Source organism: Leguminivora glycinivorella, chromosome 6, assembly GCF_023078275.1.
Source record: "Leguminivora glycinivorella isolate SPB_JAAS2020 chromosome 6, LegGlyc_1.1, whole genome shotgun sequence".
Lineage (NCBI taxonomy): Eukaryota > Metazoa > Arthropoda > Insecta > Lepidoptera > Tortricidae > Leguminivora > Leguminivora glycinivorella.
In genome coordinates this window covers 20,863,554-20,883,303 of record NC_062976.1, presented here as the reverse complement: position 1 = coordinate 20,883,303, position 19,750 = coordinate 20,863,554, and the positions used below count along the sequence as shown (strand labels likewise).

At 45.8% G+C, this 19,750-nt stretch overlaps 2 protein-coding genes across 2 annotated transcripts; both read right to left on the bottom strand.

The window, feature by feature from the left end:
* Window positions 1-4,030: 4,030 nt before the first annotated feature.
* On the bottom strand, window positions 4,031-9,865 carry LOC125227055. Its single transcript, XM_048131246.1, has 2 exons — window positions 9,245-9,865; window positions 4,031-5,728 (listed from the first exon to the last, which is right to left on the bottom strand). Exons 1-2 carry the CDS (start codon window positions 9,863-9,865, stop codon window positions 4,031-4,033), a joined length of 2,319 nt encoding a protein of 772 aa, XP_047987203.1.
* Window positions 9,866-14,180: 4,315 nt separating this feature from the next.
* On the bottom strand, window positions 14,181-17,902 carry LOC125227100 (trypsin-1-like). Its single transcript, XM_048131307.1, has 3 exons — window positions 17,430-17,902; window positions 16,066-16,211; window positions 14,181-14,422 (listed from the first exon to the last, which is right to left on the bottom strand). The coding sequence occupies exons 1-3, from the start codon at window positions 17,835-17,837 to the stop codon at window positions 14,200-14,202; spliced, it is 777 nt and encodes a 258-aa protein (XP_047987264.1). The 5' UTR covers window positions 17,838-17,902; the 3' UTR covers window positions 14,181-14,199.
* Window positions 17,903-19,750: the final 1,848 nt, after the last annotated feature.

The window sequence follows — 19,750 nt, the reverse complement described above, 5'->3', positions numbered from 1 at the left end:
ATCGGCGTAATCAAGATCTTCCAGTACCTTTGTATGCCAGGAAATGCCTCTTGGCGTTTTGACCACTCTTCTCATGACGTCGTCGAGCAGAATTATAAATAGCAGTGGAGACAGGAGGCATCCCTGCTTCACACCGGCACTTATTTGTATAGGCGCTCCCATTTCCTTTTCGTGTATCACCCTACATGTGCTCCCCTCGTACAAGGAGCGGATGATGCGGATGACACACTCGGGTATGCCCCTGCGACGAAGGCTGGACCACAGCGCGCTCCACTTCACGGTATCGAAGGCTTTTTCAAAGTCCACAAAGGCGAGGAACAACTCCGACTGCCATTCGACACTCTGTTCGATCAGGATGCGTAGGGTATTGGTGTGGTCTGTGCAGGAGCGACCAGGGCGAAAACCTGCTTGCTCGTCCCTCAGCGTCTCTGCCACTCTTGGAGCAATGCGATTGAGCAGTATCTTTGCTAAAACTTTTGCGGCTGTGGGCAGGAGTGTTATGCCGCGCCAGTTGTCGCATTGCGATAGATCACCCTTCTTTGGGACTTTCACCAAGAGTCCCTGCTTCCACTCATCGGGTACTCGTCCAGCTTCCCAGATACGGGTCAGTAGAGGATACAGTAGAGTTGCAGATATCCCAGGATCGACCTTCAACATGTCCACGTGGATGCTATCAATGCCCGGCGCTCTCCCCGGTTTCAGGGACTTCACCGCCACCAAAACTTCTGCAAAGGACGGTGGAGCCGTTGGCACACCCAGTAGCTCGTCTGGGAGATCATTACTGGTATGCTGGGTGTCAGGGGATTGGGCTTGCTCCAGCAGGCTCGAGAAGTGTTCGGTCCACCTTTGCAGCTGCTCGCTTGAGGTGCACAGGAGACTGCCGACTTTACCTTTCAGCGGTTTCTTTGCTGTACGTGCCCGACGGCCGCTGAGGCGGCGCGTTACGTCGTACAGCTCGCGCATGTCGCTGCGGCGTGCGGCGGTATTTGCGCGCTCCGCCAGCTCGTCTGCGGCTCGGCGGCGGTCTCTGCGCGCGAATTTCCTGATCCTCGAACGGAGGGCGCTGTACCGTTCTCGGAGACTGGACGTTTCTGGCTCTGTAGAAGATTGCAGCAGGAGATTAATTTGGTGCCTATCTTCTATAAGCTGCCATAGATCTGCTGACATCCAGCTCTCCCTGATCGGCTTCGTGTACCCGAGCACCTCTTCACCGGCTCTCGTATAGGCGGTGCGGATGCGGCTCCAAGTTTCGTCCAACTGCTCATCTTCAAGTTCCTCTAGAAGTTCGTACTGATTCCTGAGACATAGGCGAAATTTCTCCCGCGATTCAGGGTTCCGGAGTTTGCGTACATCGAAACTTCTAGAGATCTTCTCGGACTTGCGGCGGGGGACCGCCAATTTTAGCCGCACTTCAGCAACAACAAGATGGTGATCGCTGTCCACATCGGCTCCACGCCGGTTCCGCACGTCCAGTAATGAGGACCTCCAGGTACGGCTGATCGCAACATGGTCAATTTGGTTACGCGTTACACCGTCGGGGGAATTCCAAGTAGTCTTATGGCACTCCTTGTGTTTAAATAGTGTACCACCCACTACGAGGCTTCTAGCGGAACACAACTCGCCGAAAAGTTCTCCGTTCTCGTTCATGTTTCCGGTGGCTCCATGTATACCCATGTAATGTTCTCTGCCATCATTGTCGCTGCCTAACTTCGCGTTGAAGTCGCCCATCAAGATCACGATGTCCTGCTTGCGAACACTTCTGAGTGTGGTCTCAAGTTGGTCATAGAAGGCGGTTTTTGACTCGTCTGTGGCTTCATTCGTTGGAGCGTAACACTGTACGACGCTGATCTTACGGGCCCTAGAGTCAAAACGCGCTAACATGATGCGTTCCGAAATCGGCTTCCAGCTTAACAGGCTTTTCTTAGCACCGCGGCTGAGGAGAAGACCAACTCCATATTCCCGGCGTGCGCCTTCGTCTTCCTTGCCGCTAAACAGTAGTGTAGTGCCAAAATCTGCCTCCACTTCTCCAAATCCGTTCCACCTCGTCTCGCTCAATCCTAGGATATGAATGCTGTAATCACTCATGACTTTAGCTATCTGAGGCAGCCTTTCAGGTCGAGTCATGGTTCTGACATTCCAGCATCCTATCCGTGTCCGTTGTTTCATGCCAAGGGTTGTCGTAAAAGGGGGGTCCGGTTATTTTTCTCTTGTGTAGGTTTCATAATCAGTTGTGTTTTAAGAGCGTGCAGGTGATTAGCCCACAGCGCCCCGATCACGATGATGGGGCTGCCATCTTTGCGTCCGTGCCCGCAGAGCCAGGCTTTAAGGGGTTACCCCAAGGCTTCTGGTAGCCTAAGCGTTTTTCTGTCAGGGTTGTCTCCCTTAGCTAAGTATTCGGTTTTACGGCGCCGAATGCTCGCCTTCGCCCTGCATACTCAGCTATTTTGGTCCCAGGGTATATTTATAATGGAGCAAAGCCTGTAGCGAACCAAAACATTGCCCAGGAGGGACGGCAGGGACGTGTATGCAGGACTTAATTGGTGTGCGGAACTTAGGTCTAACTTTGCATACTTAAACCTACGCAAACTGGCAAACTCAGTATTTTGTTTCAGGAACTTCACCGCCTAGCACAGTAAAGCCCACCGAGGCCTATCTAACACCAATTCAAACCCCTCCCTAGGGTCATCTCCTAATGAGATAATAAATAGGCCCTCGCAAAGGTGCGGAAAAACTCGACGCTTCGCTCTTCATATAGTTGACAAGTTGGAAAGGGAAAGTTTTAATGTGCCTAATGATCGGTGGAAGTTGCTAATGATTTGTAGTTATGAGTTTGGGAGTGTCCGTTAACCGAAAATGAGACGTTTCGAAAAAGAAGGAAGCACTTTTTGATGGCAAACAATTGGTGGTGGGTTAAGGACATGGAAGACATGCAAAAAAAAAAATATATAAAAGAAATAACAAATCAAATAAGCTACATAAAAGCAAAAAAATATGGGAAAGGTTATTAAGTAAGTAATTATCATAAAAAATGCTTATTGGCAACGGGCGAGCGTGAACGAATGGTATTGACTATCATAAGTACAAGTATTGGGAATTCGAATGTCCCATACCGAGCGATCGTTCCTTTTATACCCCTTTTCAGAATGCGCCTACGCTTCACGGAAAGAAACATTTCAATTTATTCGCCCAATCACGACTCGGCTGAGCGCGAGGCTCCGTGCGATAGAGAGGTAAATAATTGCGCCCGATAGGCGACGGATGGCGCGTCGTGATTGGTCGAATGCGTTACGGCGCTCGATTACGTGAATTTAACGCTATCATTTTTCGTTCAAATCCTAATTACTTATAAACTAATTAGGCTATCGCTTCGAAATTACGTAACAATGCACCTGACACTAGGGTCATTCACCTCGAGTGGAATGCACCTGCGTTTGTTTACGTTTTTACACAATAGAAGAGGTGATTAGCCGTCCGGGCCATACAATAGACTGGTTTCTCAGCTTGCCTTGAGCTCCATTGTTATCGATAACGGAATATCACTATGGAAATGTAGGTTATCGTGTTACGTAAGTTCCCAGCTACGTTTTAAAACTATTTACATCTTCATATGTCTTATAGTTATCGAGTTATTGGCTTGGATTCGAGTAATCCTAAGGCAATTTTCGGGTGAAAGGAAAATGATTTCGGAACTTTAAGGAAATATTTTTAGCCAATCAGAGGAGAGTTCGGTTTTCTCGCTCTAAGCCTCTCACGTTAGTGCTTATTGGCTATTAATCGTAGTCCAATGGACAGTCTGAGTTTAGATTGAACTTTGGACTCGGTTTCCGCGACTTGGGAAGGAAGGAATATGGGAATTGCCTGCTATCGAATACATCACATATGAGTCTTATTATCATACTTAATAATCGGAATTGACAAAATTAACTTAACTAACGCAGTTCTACCCGTTTCCTACCTACGAAATAATCTTTATTACGAATACAGTCTTAATCGAATTCTTATGCTATTTTACATATATTTCGACGCGTCGCTAACATTTTGTCCCCGCAGTCGAAGACTCCTGGTGCATGGGTTGCGACGCGATGACCGCCAGCCTGCAGCTGGGCCTGCGTAGCGTCCCGTGTCTCGTTCTGATGTCAGCGGAGCGGACCCGTCCATCGGGTCCCGGGTAGGTAGTCTCGACGACGCCTCGGGGCCACACGCTGCGTGGACCATTGGGTTCAGCGACGATGACCACATCGCCTGGTTGAAGTTGCCGCCCTCCGTCGTGGGACGACTTCCTCGGTGCCAGTAGAGGAAAGTACTCTTTGGTCCAGCGCCGCCAAAAGTGGTCGGCAAGCGCTTGGGCCATCTTCCATTGCTTCTTCTCGTTCTCGTCGTAAACGCCAATCATCGGTAGGTTAGCGTTATGAAGAAGTAGAAAGTGTGCTGGAGTCAAACTTTCTTCGGAGTCTGGATCGACGTTGACATGCGTAAGTGGTCGTCGGTTGACGATATTCTCTATCTCGGCGAGTAGAGTTTCGAAAACTTCGGGTTTCGGTGCTCGTTCGTTGAAAGTGTAGGACATCGCTATCTTAACTGTCCTTATCATTCGCTCCCACGCGCCCCCGGCCGAAGGATTGCCAGGTGGGATGAATTTCCACTCCATTCGGTTCTGAGTGGCGTAAGTTTGCAGTACAGGCAGCCATTGCCGGTACGCCTCACGTAGTTCCGTCGCCGCCGCCCTGAAGCACGTCGCGTTATCGCTGTACATCGTCCTGGGCCATCCTCTTCTCGCGGCGAATCTTCGTAGTGATAGTAGCGCGCTGTCGGTTGAAAGACTGTGCACGCTTTCAAGGTGAATAGCGCGCGTCACTAGGCACGTGTATAGACACACCCAGCGTTTTTCTCTGCGCCGTCCGATCGTGACGAACATCGGTCCCATGTAGTCTTGTGCGGTGTGAGTGAAGGGACGTTGATACGCCTGTAGTCGCTCGGGCGGGAGATCGCCTAAGGGCTGCGCTCTCGGTGTTGCTCGTCGTAGTGTGCATAGCGCGCAGTTTCGAGCTACAGACTTCACGGTCGGCCGCAGATGTAGTATCCAATATTCATGTCGCAGTTCGTTGATTACTGCTTCGTTGTGAATGTGCGCTGATCGTCGGTGAGCTCGCAGGATGAGTAGACGGGTGAACGGCTCGCGGCCATCCAGTATTATCGGTTGTAGCGCGGTGTACAATACTGGAGCGCTGCCCAGCCTCGTCTTCATGCGTAACACGCCGTCATCGCCTAGCTCGGGTGCCAGGTCGTATAATCGCGATTTGCGATCGATGAGCCTATTCTGGCTTAAGGCTCGAAGCTCTTCGGGAAAGCTTCGTCGTTGACTGTATTGCAACCACATGTGTTCTGCCTTTCTCAAATGTCTGACTTGTAGCTGCAAGGCTTTATTCTTCGTTCTCATTTTCTCGATGAATAGCAAGACGTTCGCTGTCGCGTTCAACAGTCTGTCGTAACTGCTAAACCGTCTCACGTCTGGCAGTACGCTCGAAGGGTCTGGCTTCGCTGAGATGATCGCCAGTGATGTCGCGGTTGACGGCCTCGCCTTCCTCTCAGGCAGGTCGTCTGTTCGATTCGATGTGTGACTAGGCCATGATGTCTCGGGTCCATAGAGAAAGCGCGGTCCTTCGTACCACTCGTCCTCGATGCGCACGCTCTGCGCTGGTTGACATCTCGTCGCTCGATCTGCGGGGTTCTGAGCGGTTGGTACATACCTCCACGCGTCTCTATCTGTTTTCTCGGCGATCTCCGCAAGTCGGTGTGACACGTACGGACGATAGTTTCGCGCGTCATCGCGAACCCATCCGAGAACAACCATGGAATCTGTCCAATACGTCACCTTTGTCACAGGATAACGCTGCTCGCGTAAAATTGTCTCCGCCAGCCGCACGCCGACGACTGCTGCGGTTAATTCGAGCCTGGGAACTGTCATTACCTTTAGCGGGCAAACTCGGCTTTTCGCTATAGCTAAGCTCACTTGCGTTTCCTCCTCGTCGTTCGATACTCGCCAATAGGCCGCCGCGCTGTAGGCCTCGGTCGATGCATCACTGAAAATATGCAGTTCTCTTCTAACTGCACCGGTGGGCGTGGCGTATCGTCGGGGTATTCGCAGCGCGGACACGTCGCTCAGTGCCCTCAGCCACCGGAAAAAGTCCTCCGCTTCCTCCGCCGGCAGCCGCTCGTCCCAGTCCGTGCCCTTTGTCCACACACGTTGGAATATGATCTTAGCGCTTATCATATACTGCGCTATGAGGCCTAATGGGTCGTAAACTGACATTACGGCACTCAAAAGTTCCCTTTTAGTGGGCGATCGCTCGTACCTTTTCACGTCGTCTGGCACTCGTAGCATTTTCGTGTTGTACCCCAGCGTATCCGTCTCTGGGTCCCACGTCATTCCGAGGACGGTCTGTTGCTTTTCTCCGAGATGAGAAGGTCCCGTCGCTCGCTCCTCCGGATCGATGTTTCGCATTAACAACTCGCTGTTGCTAGCGTAGCTGCGCAGCCGAAAGCTAGCCTCCGCGTGTGCTAGTCTCACCTGTGTCGCTGTTGATATGAGTTCCCGTTCTGTCTCATATGATGCCACATAATCGTCCATGTAGTGATTATTATGGATATCGTAGACCGCGTCCGGATAGCGATCCTTGTTGTCCGTCGCATTCCTATTCCGCACCGAGTGTGCGAGAAAAGGAGAAGAGATGTTACCGAAACATACCCGGTTTAGCTGGTACGTCCACGGTGTCACGTCACGCCGCGATCCCCTCCAGATGAAGAGCTGACTATGCCGATCCTCTCTTCGCAGCTGTATTTGAAGGAACATTTCCTGTATGTCCGCGGTGACGGCGAATTCCCACTCACGGAATCGAAGTAGTATCCCCAGCAGGCTCTGTAGTAAATCCGGTCCCGCGAGGATGAAATCGTTCAATGCACATCCCTGACTTTTCGCGGCGCAATCGAATACAGCGCGATACTTTCCTTTATTTAAATTGTAGACGCTGAAATGGGGCAGAAACCACATCCGATCTGACTGCGGTGGTTCCATGATGCGCTCTGCGTACCCCTTTTCCAGAAGCTTGTGTATCTGTGCTTGATACTCGTTGGCGAAGTCAGGATCTCTCGACATGCGGGCTTCTAGATTGCGTAATCTCGCCTTCGCCATGTTGAAACTCGGTGGCAGCTTTATGTCGTCGGCAGCCCATAGTTGGCCGACTTCGTATCTCTGTCCTACCTTTTTTACTGTTCGTTCGAATGTATCGATCGCTCGCTGGTCGTCGGGTCGAATGTTGTCCTTTGCCGTTATGCCAAGCGCCTCGACTGCCCAGTGTTTCTTGACCTGCTCCACGAGATCACTGTCGTCACTGTGGCAGTGCATCACGACCTGCTCGTTATTTGGTACATACCTCGGCATTCGCCCGAAGAAAACCCATCCTAACGAGGTTTTAACTGCGCACGGCTCGTCCTCGCCGCCCTGCCTCACCTCCGTCGGGTTTATAAGATGACTGAAGTCTCCGCCTATTAACATCTGCGGCACGCCCATGCCCGTGTAGCACTCGTCGCCCAAGTCCGCCAGATGTTCGTATTCCAATAGACGCTTCTTATTTAATGACTGCGAGCGTATCCCTAGTCCGTCTACCGTTTTTAGGGATATATCGTATGTCAAGCCGCCACGAGCGGGGCTTACTTTAGCCTTGACCGTCTGTGTCACTGAGCTAAGTTTCAACCGCTGAATACCTCTTATGCATAGCGGCTCGTCTTGACCGACCGCGCCGATCTCGTCCGCGACGTCCTGGTCGATCATTGACAAGGTGGATCCATCGTCAAGGAAAGCGAAGATATGCGCCGTTCCCTTTGGACCTGATACGGTTACGGGTAGTACCTTTAGCAGCACGCTGTAGTCCGGTGTTGACGACACGTACACGCGGGCGTCGTTCTCGTCGTCCGCAGCTCGCGGCTCCGTCGTGTCCGCTGGCTCGGCCGATGACGTCACTGCTGACGATGTAGGTACTGACCTGATTTCTTGTGTTAGCACCATAGCCGTATCCTCACGCACTTCCTGCGGCGAGTCCGCATGAAGCAGTCGATGGTGTACGTGAGGACAGCCTGCAACGCCGCACGCTTTGGCCTTGCATTGTGTTTTCATATGCTTCGCGTCGATACAGCGATAGCATATACGATTTAATTTCGCCCACTCCCATCTAGCGCCCACGGATTGGGCGGCTAACTTGCGGCAGTCCGGCGTCAGGTGACCGCCACCGCAGAACAGGCACGTCGTCGAACGGGATGTTGTGGCTTGACGTGTCGCGTACGTCACTTTCTGCACCTCGTGTTGACGTCCTGTGGGAGCTCTCGGCGGGTTGTGCGTTGCGGATATTTTCACGCGAGCGCCGGCTGCGCGCGCGTGCGGCACTGATAACGGCGCCTGCGCTCGCCTCGGGGCGGCGCGGGCGTGACAGAAGGACATCTCCTGTTCGCTCTCCTCCATGAGGAAATCCGCCAACTGCAGAATCTCCGGGTCCTTGCTGTCTCGATGTTTCTTCGCGTAGTCGCACCATCTGCTTCGAAGATGCGGCGACAACCTGTCCGTAACCTCTCTGATGAGCATGGGGTTATCGGCATAGTGCCTTCGATCGATATCCATAACTGTAGATACCACGTTCATTATTTTTATCGCGAAAGTGTTGAGGTCGTTCGCGGTAGGCCCCAACTGCGGCAACTTTCGCAGGTCGTCAATCGCCTTGTCTAACAATACCTCGCTGCGTCCAAACTGCTTTTTCAGTATTCTCACGATCATATCGGGTCTGGTGGCTGTCGATAACACGTGAGACACACACGTCTTTGCGTCCCCGCGTAAAGCCATCCTGAGCCGCGCCACGTTCTCGTAGTCAGTAAACTTATACCGCTTCGATGTCTCTGCGTAGGTATTGTAGAAACTTCTCCACTCGCTGACGTCTCCGTAGAAATGCGGCAGCTCGAATATATCCTTCGGGGCTGGACGGGCCGCCATCTGCATCCTCTCGAACAGGTGCAGCATGGACTCTGCTACAGTACCTTCGGTGGCGCGCGTGTGCGCCGTGTGCGGAGTACGCGCGTCCAGCTGTGGCGACGTCGATCGCTCGCGACGCGCCGGCGGCGTCGTCGATCGCCTGCGTCGCTCCGGTGGCGATATCGATCGCCTACGCGACTCCGACGGCGGCGATATCGATCGCCGATATACCTGGCGGTCCGGTGAGAGGCCTCGAATATGCCGCTCCGCCTGCGCAGGTCGTCTCGGAGTCTCGTACTTGGGTAGAGGTTCGTCGGTTAACCTCTTACAAATGGGTTTTGACGTCGCGTCTCGCGAGTTCTCTAGCCATTCGTCTAATCGATCTTGATTCGAATTCCGCACGCTACCAGCAGATTCGTGCTCGTCTGCGCTATCCGCATTAGCGCGGATCTGCAGTTTTCTGGCGTCTAGCCGTTTACGTACCATGTCCGCTTCTAGCTGCAACTCCCTCCGGGATATCTCCGCTAGCCGTTCGCTGGCCTCGAGCTCCGCCTGAGACAGCTGCGCTTCTATCACAGTGCGACTGCTCGCATGTGATCTGACGGACTGAGCTTTAATAATTGGTTTATTTACCTCCTTGGTAGTTTCCTGCAGCGACTTTCGTTTCTCGGTAGTTCTGTCTATGACGGCAGCCTTGGGATGTCTAGCTGGGATCGGCGTGGGTCTGGAACGACGCCGTAACCGCTTGGCTAAATCCCTTCGCCATAGCAATGTCGTGTCGTAGGACGGTGACCTCGGTGTCTCTACGGTTAATCCATACCTGAGCGTGCTGTTAGCTGTCGCCGCGCCCATCGGTTGCGCGCCGGCGACGCTAAGCCCTTCCGTTACGCCAGCGGGTCCGGAGGGAGGTGAGGAGGGCGCGCCGCGTCGGCGCCCATCGCCCTCTCAGCGCTTGCGCGTGCGGCCTCTCGTTCGCGGGCCGCCGACGCGCCTTCGTCGAGTAGTTGCTGCCTCTCCTCTTCGCTCGTCACTGACGCAGCTCGGTTGGACCTGGACCTCGTCCTTACCATCCTGTCGTCGCTCATGACAGGTACGTCGCTGTAGACCCGTAGTCCGCACGAAGATCCGGCTCGAAGGACCAGAAACTGTTGCAGACCGCGTCCGCAAAGCTTCCTATCGACGGCTCGAAGTGGAGAGAATGTGCTGGAGCTCGTGCGACTCACTCTTTCGTCCCGGGCCTGTACCTTGAGCTTCGATGTCGTCCTCAGCAATCAACCGTACCGATTATGATTTTGGAATAAACTAACTAAAAAACGAATCAAATCAAATGGTTTATATTTACAATAATCAACGACTCTAATTTTAACGCGGTTATAAAAATACTCCTAAGCTAATATCCTAACGAAACGCTCGGTACGGACGATACGTCGCGATGCTGTCGTTTTCTGCTGCTGCCGCTACCCGTCGTGGAGGGTGGCTGGCTGCTGGCTGTAGGCTGCTAGCTGCTGGCTGTAGGCTGCTGGCTGCTGGCTGTAGGCTGCTTGTAGTAGGCTGCTGGCTGCTGGTTTTCCTTGGAGGCTGCTGGTTCTTCTTGTTCCGGTCGAATTCGAATGTCCCATACCGAGCGATCGTTCCTTTTATACCCCTTTTCAGAATGCGCCTACGCTTCACGGAAAGAAACATTTCAATTTATTCGCCCAATCACGACTCGGCTGAGCGCGAGGCTCCGTGCGATAGAGAGGTAAATAATTGCGCCCGATAGGCGACGGATGGCGCGTCGTGATTGGTCGAATGCGTTACGGCGCTCGATTACGTGAATTTAACGCTATCATTTTTCGTTCAAATCCTAATTACTTATAAACTAATTAGGCTATCGCTTCGAAATTACGTAACAATGCACCTGACACTAGGGTCATTCACCTCGAGTGGAATGCACCTGCGTTTGTTTACGTTTTTACACAATAGAAGAGGTGATTAGCCGTCCGGGCCATACAATAGACTGGTTTCTCAGCTTGCCTTGAGCTCCATTGTTATCGATAACGGAATATCACTATGGAAATGTAGGTTATCGTGTTACACAAGTATTGAATCTTGTGGATAATATATCAAACATCAATGCTAGCGTTGGCAGTTGATGAAACTAATAAACGAATAAACTAATTTTGACTTCGTAAGATTTAACATATAAAAACTTACAAAGTGAAGCTCACCAGTTGTGCACATTGCGAATAGGCTATGAAAATGAAGTCTTAATTTGGTTGTACATATTAGAAAGGTTTTTAGGAGAAATCTAAAAAAAATACATATACAAAGAACAGTAGGTATAATTTAAATGGTGGTAATTCTAAACTCAATTATAATTATAATAAAATAAATATTATTTTCAAATGAAAAAGGACCAAGTGTCGAATCATTGAAAGCTTTTGAGATAATGAACCTTTGATGGATCTCATTCATCTTATCTTAATCTAAATGATGTAACACGAAACTGTGACTTTTATATTAAGCCAGACTATTGTCGGATTTATCTTCACCCTTTTCGGCAGCTAAAGGGGAGAAAATAAAGGATTTGATTGCGTACTCCGACCTACTGCAAAATTTATTTCTTCACCGCGGAGACGGGTCTATCCAAGGGTCGGTTACAGCTGCGAAAGAACAGCTTAATCAAGAAAATAAGGGTATGTCTATTGCTGAGGAAAAACCACAGGTATCGCTGAATTGACAGCACTATGCACTGTGTAATTTCAAATTGGGTTTGCAGCTAAATATAATTGCAATTTGCACATTAGTAGTCTGTGCGTATTTTAATAATATACTGGAAATATATCCTGAAGGACGGTATGGTAGATATTTGTCGGGCATGCCATAAAGAAAGGCATGGAGAGATTTGCGATGTCCGGCGTGGCTTCCGTAGCTCAATTGGTTAAGAGCATTGCACGGATTGCAAAAAGGATGCGGGTTCAAGTCCCGCCGGAAGCGTAAATTTTTCCAATTTTTCCTTTAATATAAAAATATCTATATACAGTTTATGCACGTGACTACCTACACATTTTACTTTGCAGTAATTCTCTATATACTCGATCCAGTGATGCAGCTGTCCATCTTGTTCTGTGTATAGTTAGATGGAAGATGATTAATTATGTGAAGATACGTCTACAATTTTATCTCAACTGAGATCCATTTAAAAAGATGGGTGTTTATATACGAACGTGTCTTTCTTATATTACTCGTAAGATTATTGAAATCATTACAAGGAATTTCGTTACTACTTTGAAAAAATATCGTATCTCACGCTGCTTCTCATAGTTAAAACGCGGTAAGTCTATACGCATTCCATACATCCTTACTACAATTTTCTTCTCATTGACAGACGAAGATACAAGTTTTTTTTAAAGTAGTGACGATTTTATTGCTTTGTTTGATAAATTAGGTACTTATATATAACTACATACATACATACAATCACGCCTGTATCCCATAAAGGGGTAGGCAGAACACATGAAACTACTAAAGCTTCAGTGCCACTCTTGGCAAATAAGGGGTTGAAAGAAAACGATATAACTAGAAAAATAAAAAATAAATGTTTTGTTTTTAAATATATTATATGTACTTAGTTCGCTTTATTCTGTAGTTGAGGACTATCGGATAGAATACTAGCCCGATACATACACGTAGTATTTACTAAAATGTGAGTGACTATACCCTCATATAAAGAAATGTCAAAACGCAATATGCAATAGGTACCTTAAATAAAGTAATATTTTATTATTACCTTATTCACCTTATTGTATTAAGATAAAGCTTCATCCCATTTGTGGCTCGATCGGTTACCATTTTCCTCAATCGCAACCCCAACGGAAAAGGACCTCGTTAATGGGGACTTGAAATATATCTCAAGTTACATTATACTTACTACCGTATGAGAGATATAGCGAAAAACTATGAAAAGAGAAATACTGAAATGTTATAAAAAAAAAGATATGTATGTATATTCTTATTTTTATTAGGTAACCACTAGGGATGTACCGACTAGTCGCCGACTAGTCGGGAAAGCCGACTATCCGGCCACATTTGTAGTCGGCGATTAGTCGGCGACTAGTCGGCAAAAAAGGCCGATTAGTCGGCACTTCATTAGTGATAGAAAAACAGTACAAAATTACCATCTGAAAATTATGGTTGTATTATGTAACTATTCGTAATTCCTTTTTTTTTCAAAATAACAAATATCTGTATTTAGCACAGAAATAAATATCCTACCTAGGATTATCAACTTCATAGGCAGGATCACTACCCACTAAGCCAAGCCGGTTGTCAAAATGGAAAATGTATATAAATATTGTCATGAACCTTTGAACTCGTATAAAATCATGAAAAGCGCGTTCGAAGGACCAAAAATGACATTCAAAATGTGAATTTAGTCGAAAATTATGTTTTGGCCGACTAGCCGACTAGTCGGCCGACTAATCGGCCACCCCAGCGCCGACTAGTCGGTAGTCGGCCTAGTCGGCCAAATCAATAGTCGGTACATCCCTAGTAACCACTCAAAAAGGTTTTAGAACACTAAAACATTTTTAACCACGATGGCAAATAAAAATATGATCCACCTCACGGTAAGCAATCAATATAGCCTTCTGGACTACTACAACTTTGGAACATGATGTCTTTTGTAGTTTTCTTATTTTATAATCTGTTAAAAATTCAATAAAAAGTCTCGTATATATCTACCATACACATCCACACTGTTCGTTTAAATCAATTTGAGCAGCAGCGGTTGGAAACCCTGGATGCTAAGCGCCATAAGTATCCGAAAGACGCGACCTACACGTATACCCGCAACCCGTCTGGACAACTCCACTGTGCAACGTGTGACCGCGTCTTCAAGACCAAGTTTGGGTTTGCGAGCCACATCAGGCCCCGTAGCCGAATGGCATTTCTGCGACGCGAAACGAAAACGAAACGCTTTGAATGGCAGTCTGGCTTTGTCGCGCCAATACGCAAGAGCGATAGAGATAGATATTTACGAGCGTTTCGTTTCGTGAGCGTTTGTGCCATTCGGCTACGTACCCAGATCATTCCATCATCCGGACAATAATTGTTAATCGAGTCACCTTTGTCGAATACGACAAGGAAGGAGATGATGATGATGGTTCGTTTAAATAATAATTCGTAACTACTTCTATTCTTTATTAAACTTTATTATAAACCCATATATAATTTTTATCATTGGACTCATTTACCCATTCCATTTGGCTGCTGCAATACAAGCTCCTAGCGTTTTGTTTTATCCATTCAAAGAAATAACCCGTGTCCGTATAAACCGTGTTAGTGCTTGAAACGTCGGGTCGGTTGTATGACACAATCCCAAGTTGAATGTAGCCACGAACTACTAAAGCGCTGCCTGAGTCACCCCTGAAAATTATAAAGAAATAATAAATTATAAGAAATAATGTATTGTAATAAATATTGTTTATTCTGATTATATTAACTCCAGTACCCAAAGGTTGTCTTGAAGAGATCGCTCTTAAGCGATAAGACCGCCTGTTGTTACCTCTGTTTAATTTGTTTTGTTTCTTGTGTATTACTTGTAAACTATGTGAGGTGTGCAATAAAGAGTATTGTATTGTGTTGTATTTGGTATAACCTAACTACAAAATTAAAATTTTGAAAAACCCCGACCGCGACATAGTGGACCGATTTTCATAAAACATGGCTAAGAACACTCCCGACTAATTCAGCTTTCAAACAAAAAAAAAACTAAATAGAAATCGGTTCGTCCGTTCGGGAGCTACGATGCCACAGACAACACACACACGGACAGACAGACAGACAAACAGACAGACAGACACACACACAGACAGACACGTCAAATTTATAACACCCCGTCGTTTTTGCGTCGGGGGTTAAAAAGTGACTTATAAGAAGACAAAAAAAAATATATGAACACTTTGACAATCGGTCTGGCTCAGCCGGTAGTGACCCTGCCTGCTACGCCGCGAACCCGGGTTCGAATCCCGGTAAGAGCATTTATTTGTGCGATGAGCACAGATATTTGTTCCAGAGTCATGGATGTTTTCTATGTATGTACAACACAAAGCCTTCTTGAGCTTACCGTAGCCTCAGTCAATCTGTGTAAGAATTTCCTATATTATTTATTTATTTTCCCCTCACTAATTCGGAAACACGTGTTTTGTCCTTTAATACCAGCGGGTAAAAACGCATTTTATCCACTAGTGGGTAAAGTAATTTGACCTTGAATAAAGTCAAATTAACTGCTTTAAAATTGATAAAAGTAGGTGAATCTAGTAATAAAGATGATTTACCACGTTTACCACCTGTGGAATTATTGGAAGCAGTCATAAACGCATTTTTTTGCGTTGTAGTTTCCTCGCTATAGTGAGGGGAAAAGTTTTGTGTTACACTCGGGTGCAAATGTATTTTACTTCTCGTGTGTTAAAAAACTAGCAAGTTCAGGATTCTATTCTCGAACCACTCGCTTCGCTCGTGGTTCAACTATAGAATCCTTTCACTTGCTCGTTTTTCAATTCCACACTCGGAGTTAAAATACAACTTTGCCCCCTTGTATAACAAATAACAATTATTTATGTCCGAAAACGGGCTCTTTAAAGGCTGCTATAGATAGATAGATAAACGAGCAACACTTATAAAAGGGATGACGACTACATAAAAAGATGGCATTCTGTTTAGTCCGTCAGTTAGATCGTCCAAAGATACTGAACACATATATTTCGCTTTTTCTAATTAATGAAAAAATACAAAGATATAGACTATAGAGCATCATAGTTCCGGAGTGAAGGCTTGTGACGTCACTTCTAAGTAAAAATTGTAATTCAACGCACTGTACTGTACCGTCGTCATTTTTCGTTTGCGAGAAAAAATAAAAAATACGTGTCTAAAATTCTTTGATAATCTAACTGACGGACTAATTCGTTTTTTTTAGTCGTCTCGCCTATAAGTCCGGTTTGCTCACGATGATTTCCTTCACCGAGTTGTTTCTTTAACTGTTTTTTTTAAACCTATCATATTGTACTTACTCCTCAGGATGTCCCTTTCTGTGTCGATGTTCGCCACAAATAGTCCCTAAAGGCACACGTTTCAAGCCAATACGTCGGCAGGCTTTGCGCTTATATATCTTCTGGGTCACGTGTTTGAGGAAATCGCTGACAGTGTCGCCATCTTCCTGAAGAAAAAAAAACATGACATAATATGTTTCAACTAACCATGAATGTTTTAGTAGGTCTCTAGTGTATTTTACTACAGTTACAGTGAATTTATAAGTACTTCTTAAAATTATTGAACTATATGGAGAATGAAAATAAATAAAGAGAGTAATGGGCCATTTTTTTTTCAATGTTGTCCACCCCACTTTTTTTTCTATTTGGAAATTTTTATGTACTTTCTACTTAGAATCGCGAGCTCTTTCAATCCTAATAGGAGAAAAAAAGTGTCCCACGGTTTTTTTCCATTCCGTTATCATTTTTTCATACATTTTGTATGGCGGTAACGGAATGGAAGGCTTGAAAAATGTATGGAAATCTTGGGACATTTTTTTTACTCCTATCAGAATTGAAAGACCTCGCGATTCTGAGTATGAATCGCGTAAAAAATACCCGTGTTACAGAAAAAGTGGGGTGAACAACTTTGAAAAAAATGGCCCAGTAACGATATGGAAACCAAGGTTATTATAAATCTGGACTTTTTAGGGTTCCGTATTTGAACTTATTTTTCCAGAATCTTTCTCTTCCCTGTCGGCCATTTTAATACACTATAAGTATCACATTTTTGTATTAAACATATCACTGTCAGTGACACCACTGTGCCGCCACTATATCCGGTTCTTCCGAAGGAATTATTCATGTGAATGATGTTCATATTACAGCAACTCCCATTAAGTTAGTATATTTGGATCACGTGTCCGATTTGGATAAAAATTGGTAGGCTGATTAATAGAGTCCATGATGCTGAGCAAGATTCACTAAGTTTACCAAAATGTCCTAGGTTGCTTGTATGAAACTTTCCTTTTTTGTTACCGAAAATGTATAGAAATCTGGTAACAAAAAAGGAAGGATTCATACAACTACATAGGAAATTTTGGGAAACCTAGTGGATCTTGCTCAGCATCATAAACTCTATCAGCCTACCAATTTTTATCAAAATCGGAGACTTAATCCAAATGTACTAACTTAACAGGAATTGCTCATTATACTTATGCAGGAGATCTTATAAGAGCAATTCCCGAAACCCGTTTCTACATTTGGACTAGGTTTCTCAAAACGTCCTAGGTAGTTTGTATGAAACCTTCCTTTTTTGTTACCAGCTTTCTATACATTTTCAGTAACAAAAAAGGAAAAGGATAAAGTGCGCGTCTACTTACATTCAGTGCGACTTGAATGCTTACCTCTGTTACACCCCATCCAGCAACGACTGCCTTCTCATTATAAGGAGGATTAGGCATCAAAAGTACTCTACCAACGTTCCATCCGAATTGCAAATTCTTCTTCAACCTCAACAAACCTATATCATTATGAACACGCCTGTTATCATAATGTTCATGATAAGTCAAATTTAGAACTCTGTAGCGACTTCCTTTTTGTCTCTGTCTATGGCCGACAAAAACTGTGTATCCACGTGGGTCTGAATGTTCATAAAGGCAATGCCCTGCAGTTAGTAGGAGAGCTTGGTTCAATATAGATGCACCGCATGTATAAATGCTTATTGCTAGGAATGCCGAGTGAGGAAAATGAGTGATCCTGGAATATGTTCCTAGGACAATCTTGCCTGACATATTTGATGCTGCAGATTCCATGGCAGGTTATTGAAAGCCTTTTGAAGTAGGCAATAATCTGGACGACGTTTTAGTACATGACGACAGGCAAGTAAATGCAATGCTTTGCAAATGAGTTTTAATTTAACGGTAATTGTAATTACTTTGTAAATTGCGAGCTGTCGTAAAATGTAATGGACATGCAATTAATAATTAAAGGTAATGAAGCAAGGTGCAGTTTGTTGTTATCCAAATGCACTCTTTCATATTGCTTTTATATGAAATGAAAATGAAAATGAAATATTTATTTTTCAAGTAGGCATATTACAATGCGCATATGAACGTCAAATAAAGCTACGCCGGCTCTATGGCAAATGTAAAGTCTATTGCGTTGCGTACAGATTGCCACAGGGTCGCGTCGTACCTACAGCTGCGTTCGTGACCAACAAAATGGTTCCGACGGAGGACCAGCGCTGACCCTCGGGTTAGCATTTATGCTGAGTCGGGACAATTTCGTGGTAACATAATTATATGCCTTAATTTCTTTTATTTGCTGTTTCTGTTTTTGTACTTGTGTTTTTTTTTGTAGTTCTCACGAACATACATACATACATACATACAATCACGCCTGTATCCCATAAAGGGGTAGGCAGAGCATATGAAACTACTCAAGTTCCAGTGCCACTTTTGGCAAATAAGGGGTTCTGGGTTGAATGAAAATGAAAATCACGAACAAATAATTATCATGAACGTTATCACGAACAAATAATAAAATGATAACAAATAATTTAATAGGAGGTAGGGCATAGCGAATGATATTCCGCTTTGTGTGGTAGGGCACAGCACAGCGGATATTGTCTCGCTCGAATCTAGAGCAGAGCCCAACTGGGGTAGTACCTCCGCCTTACAGAAGACCGCAGCCAAATAGCACTAGACCCTACTCATAGTGTTGTGTTCCTGTCGGTGAGTAAGGCTGCCAGAGCTCAACGAGGGTGCGGTGTGCTGATGACGGGAGGACTTACGGAACTAACTTGTTCCGTTTATTGTCCTTTGAGTCGTCGGCAACCCGAACCCTCCTTAGAACTTGTACACTCCTTTTTACTGTGTACTTAACACAGCAAAAGGGAATGTACAAGTTTCTAATGGGGTGGCAACGCGCATGTGACACTGTTTGAGTTGCAGGCGTCCATAGGTTACGGTGACCGCTTTACATCAGGCGGGCCGTATACTTGTTTGCCACCGACGTAGTATAAAAAAAAAAATAAAAAAAAAATAGAATGTTATCACGAACAAATAATTGATTAATTGATTGTTTGATTGATAAGGCTGAACCAAAATTCACCCTAATTTCGACTGTCGGGCTAAAAATCATCATAGTAACTCGGCAATTGACTAAATACGAATAAATACACGTCCCATTTCCTATTAGCCCATGATAATGCTATTATGCTACGAGGGACGCTAGCAAACACTCCATTTCCATTTTTGGCCAAAGACGTTTGTTCAGGCGCCTTGGGACTTCGCGGACGTCCACTAAAAGTCCGAATTTCTTCGAAAGCGAAATCTTGCTATGTATAATGATATCCGGTAGTTTCTTTTTAATGCATTAAGTCCTTAAGTTCGAATTTTCGTGGTAATTTTCTTTTACAGATAATTAAGTTGTTTTATGTACCTTATAAACTTGTATTAATGTTATTCTTCACATAGGTAACGAAAAGTTCACTTAACCCCTAAAAAGAACGCAAAATACGAACAATGTTATAATGGTTAGTTACTTGGATAGTCTTTTCAGTACAGATGGTGCTTTCTCGCTGTACTAGTGGGCAACGCACAATACACGTACGAAAATATATTTTAAAGTGTTTTCAAGTGTCGCAACATTTTGATAAATCGTTTTTTTTTGTTCCAGGTAAGACTGAAACCCGAACGAAAATGTAGACTCAATACTGTAGTGT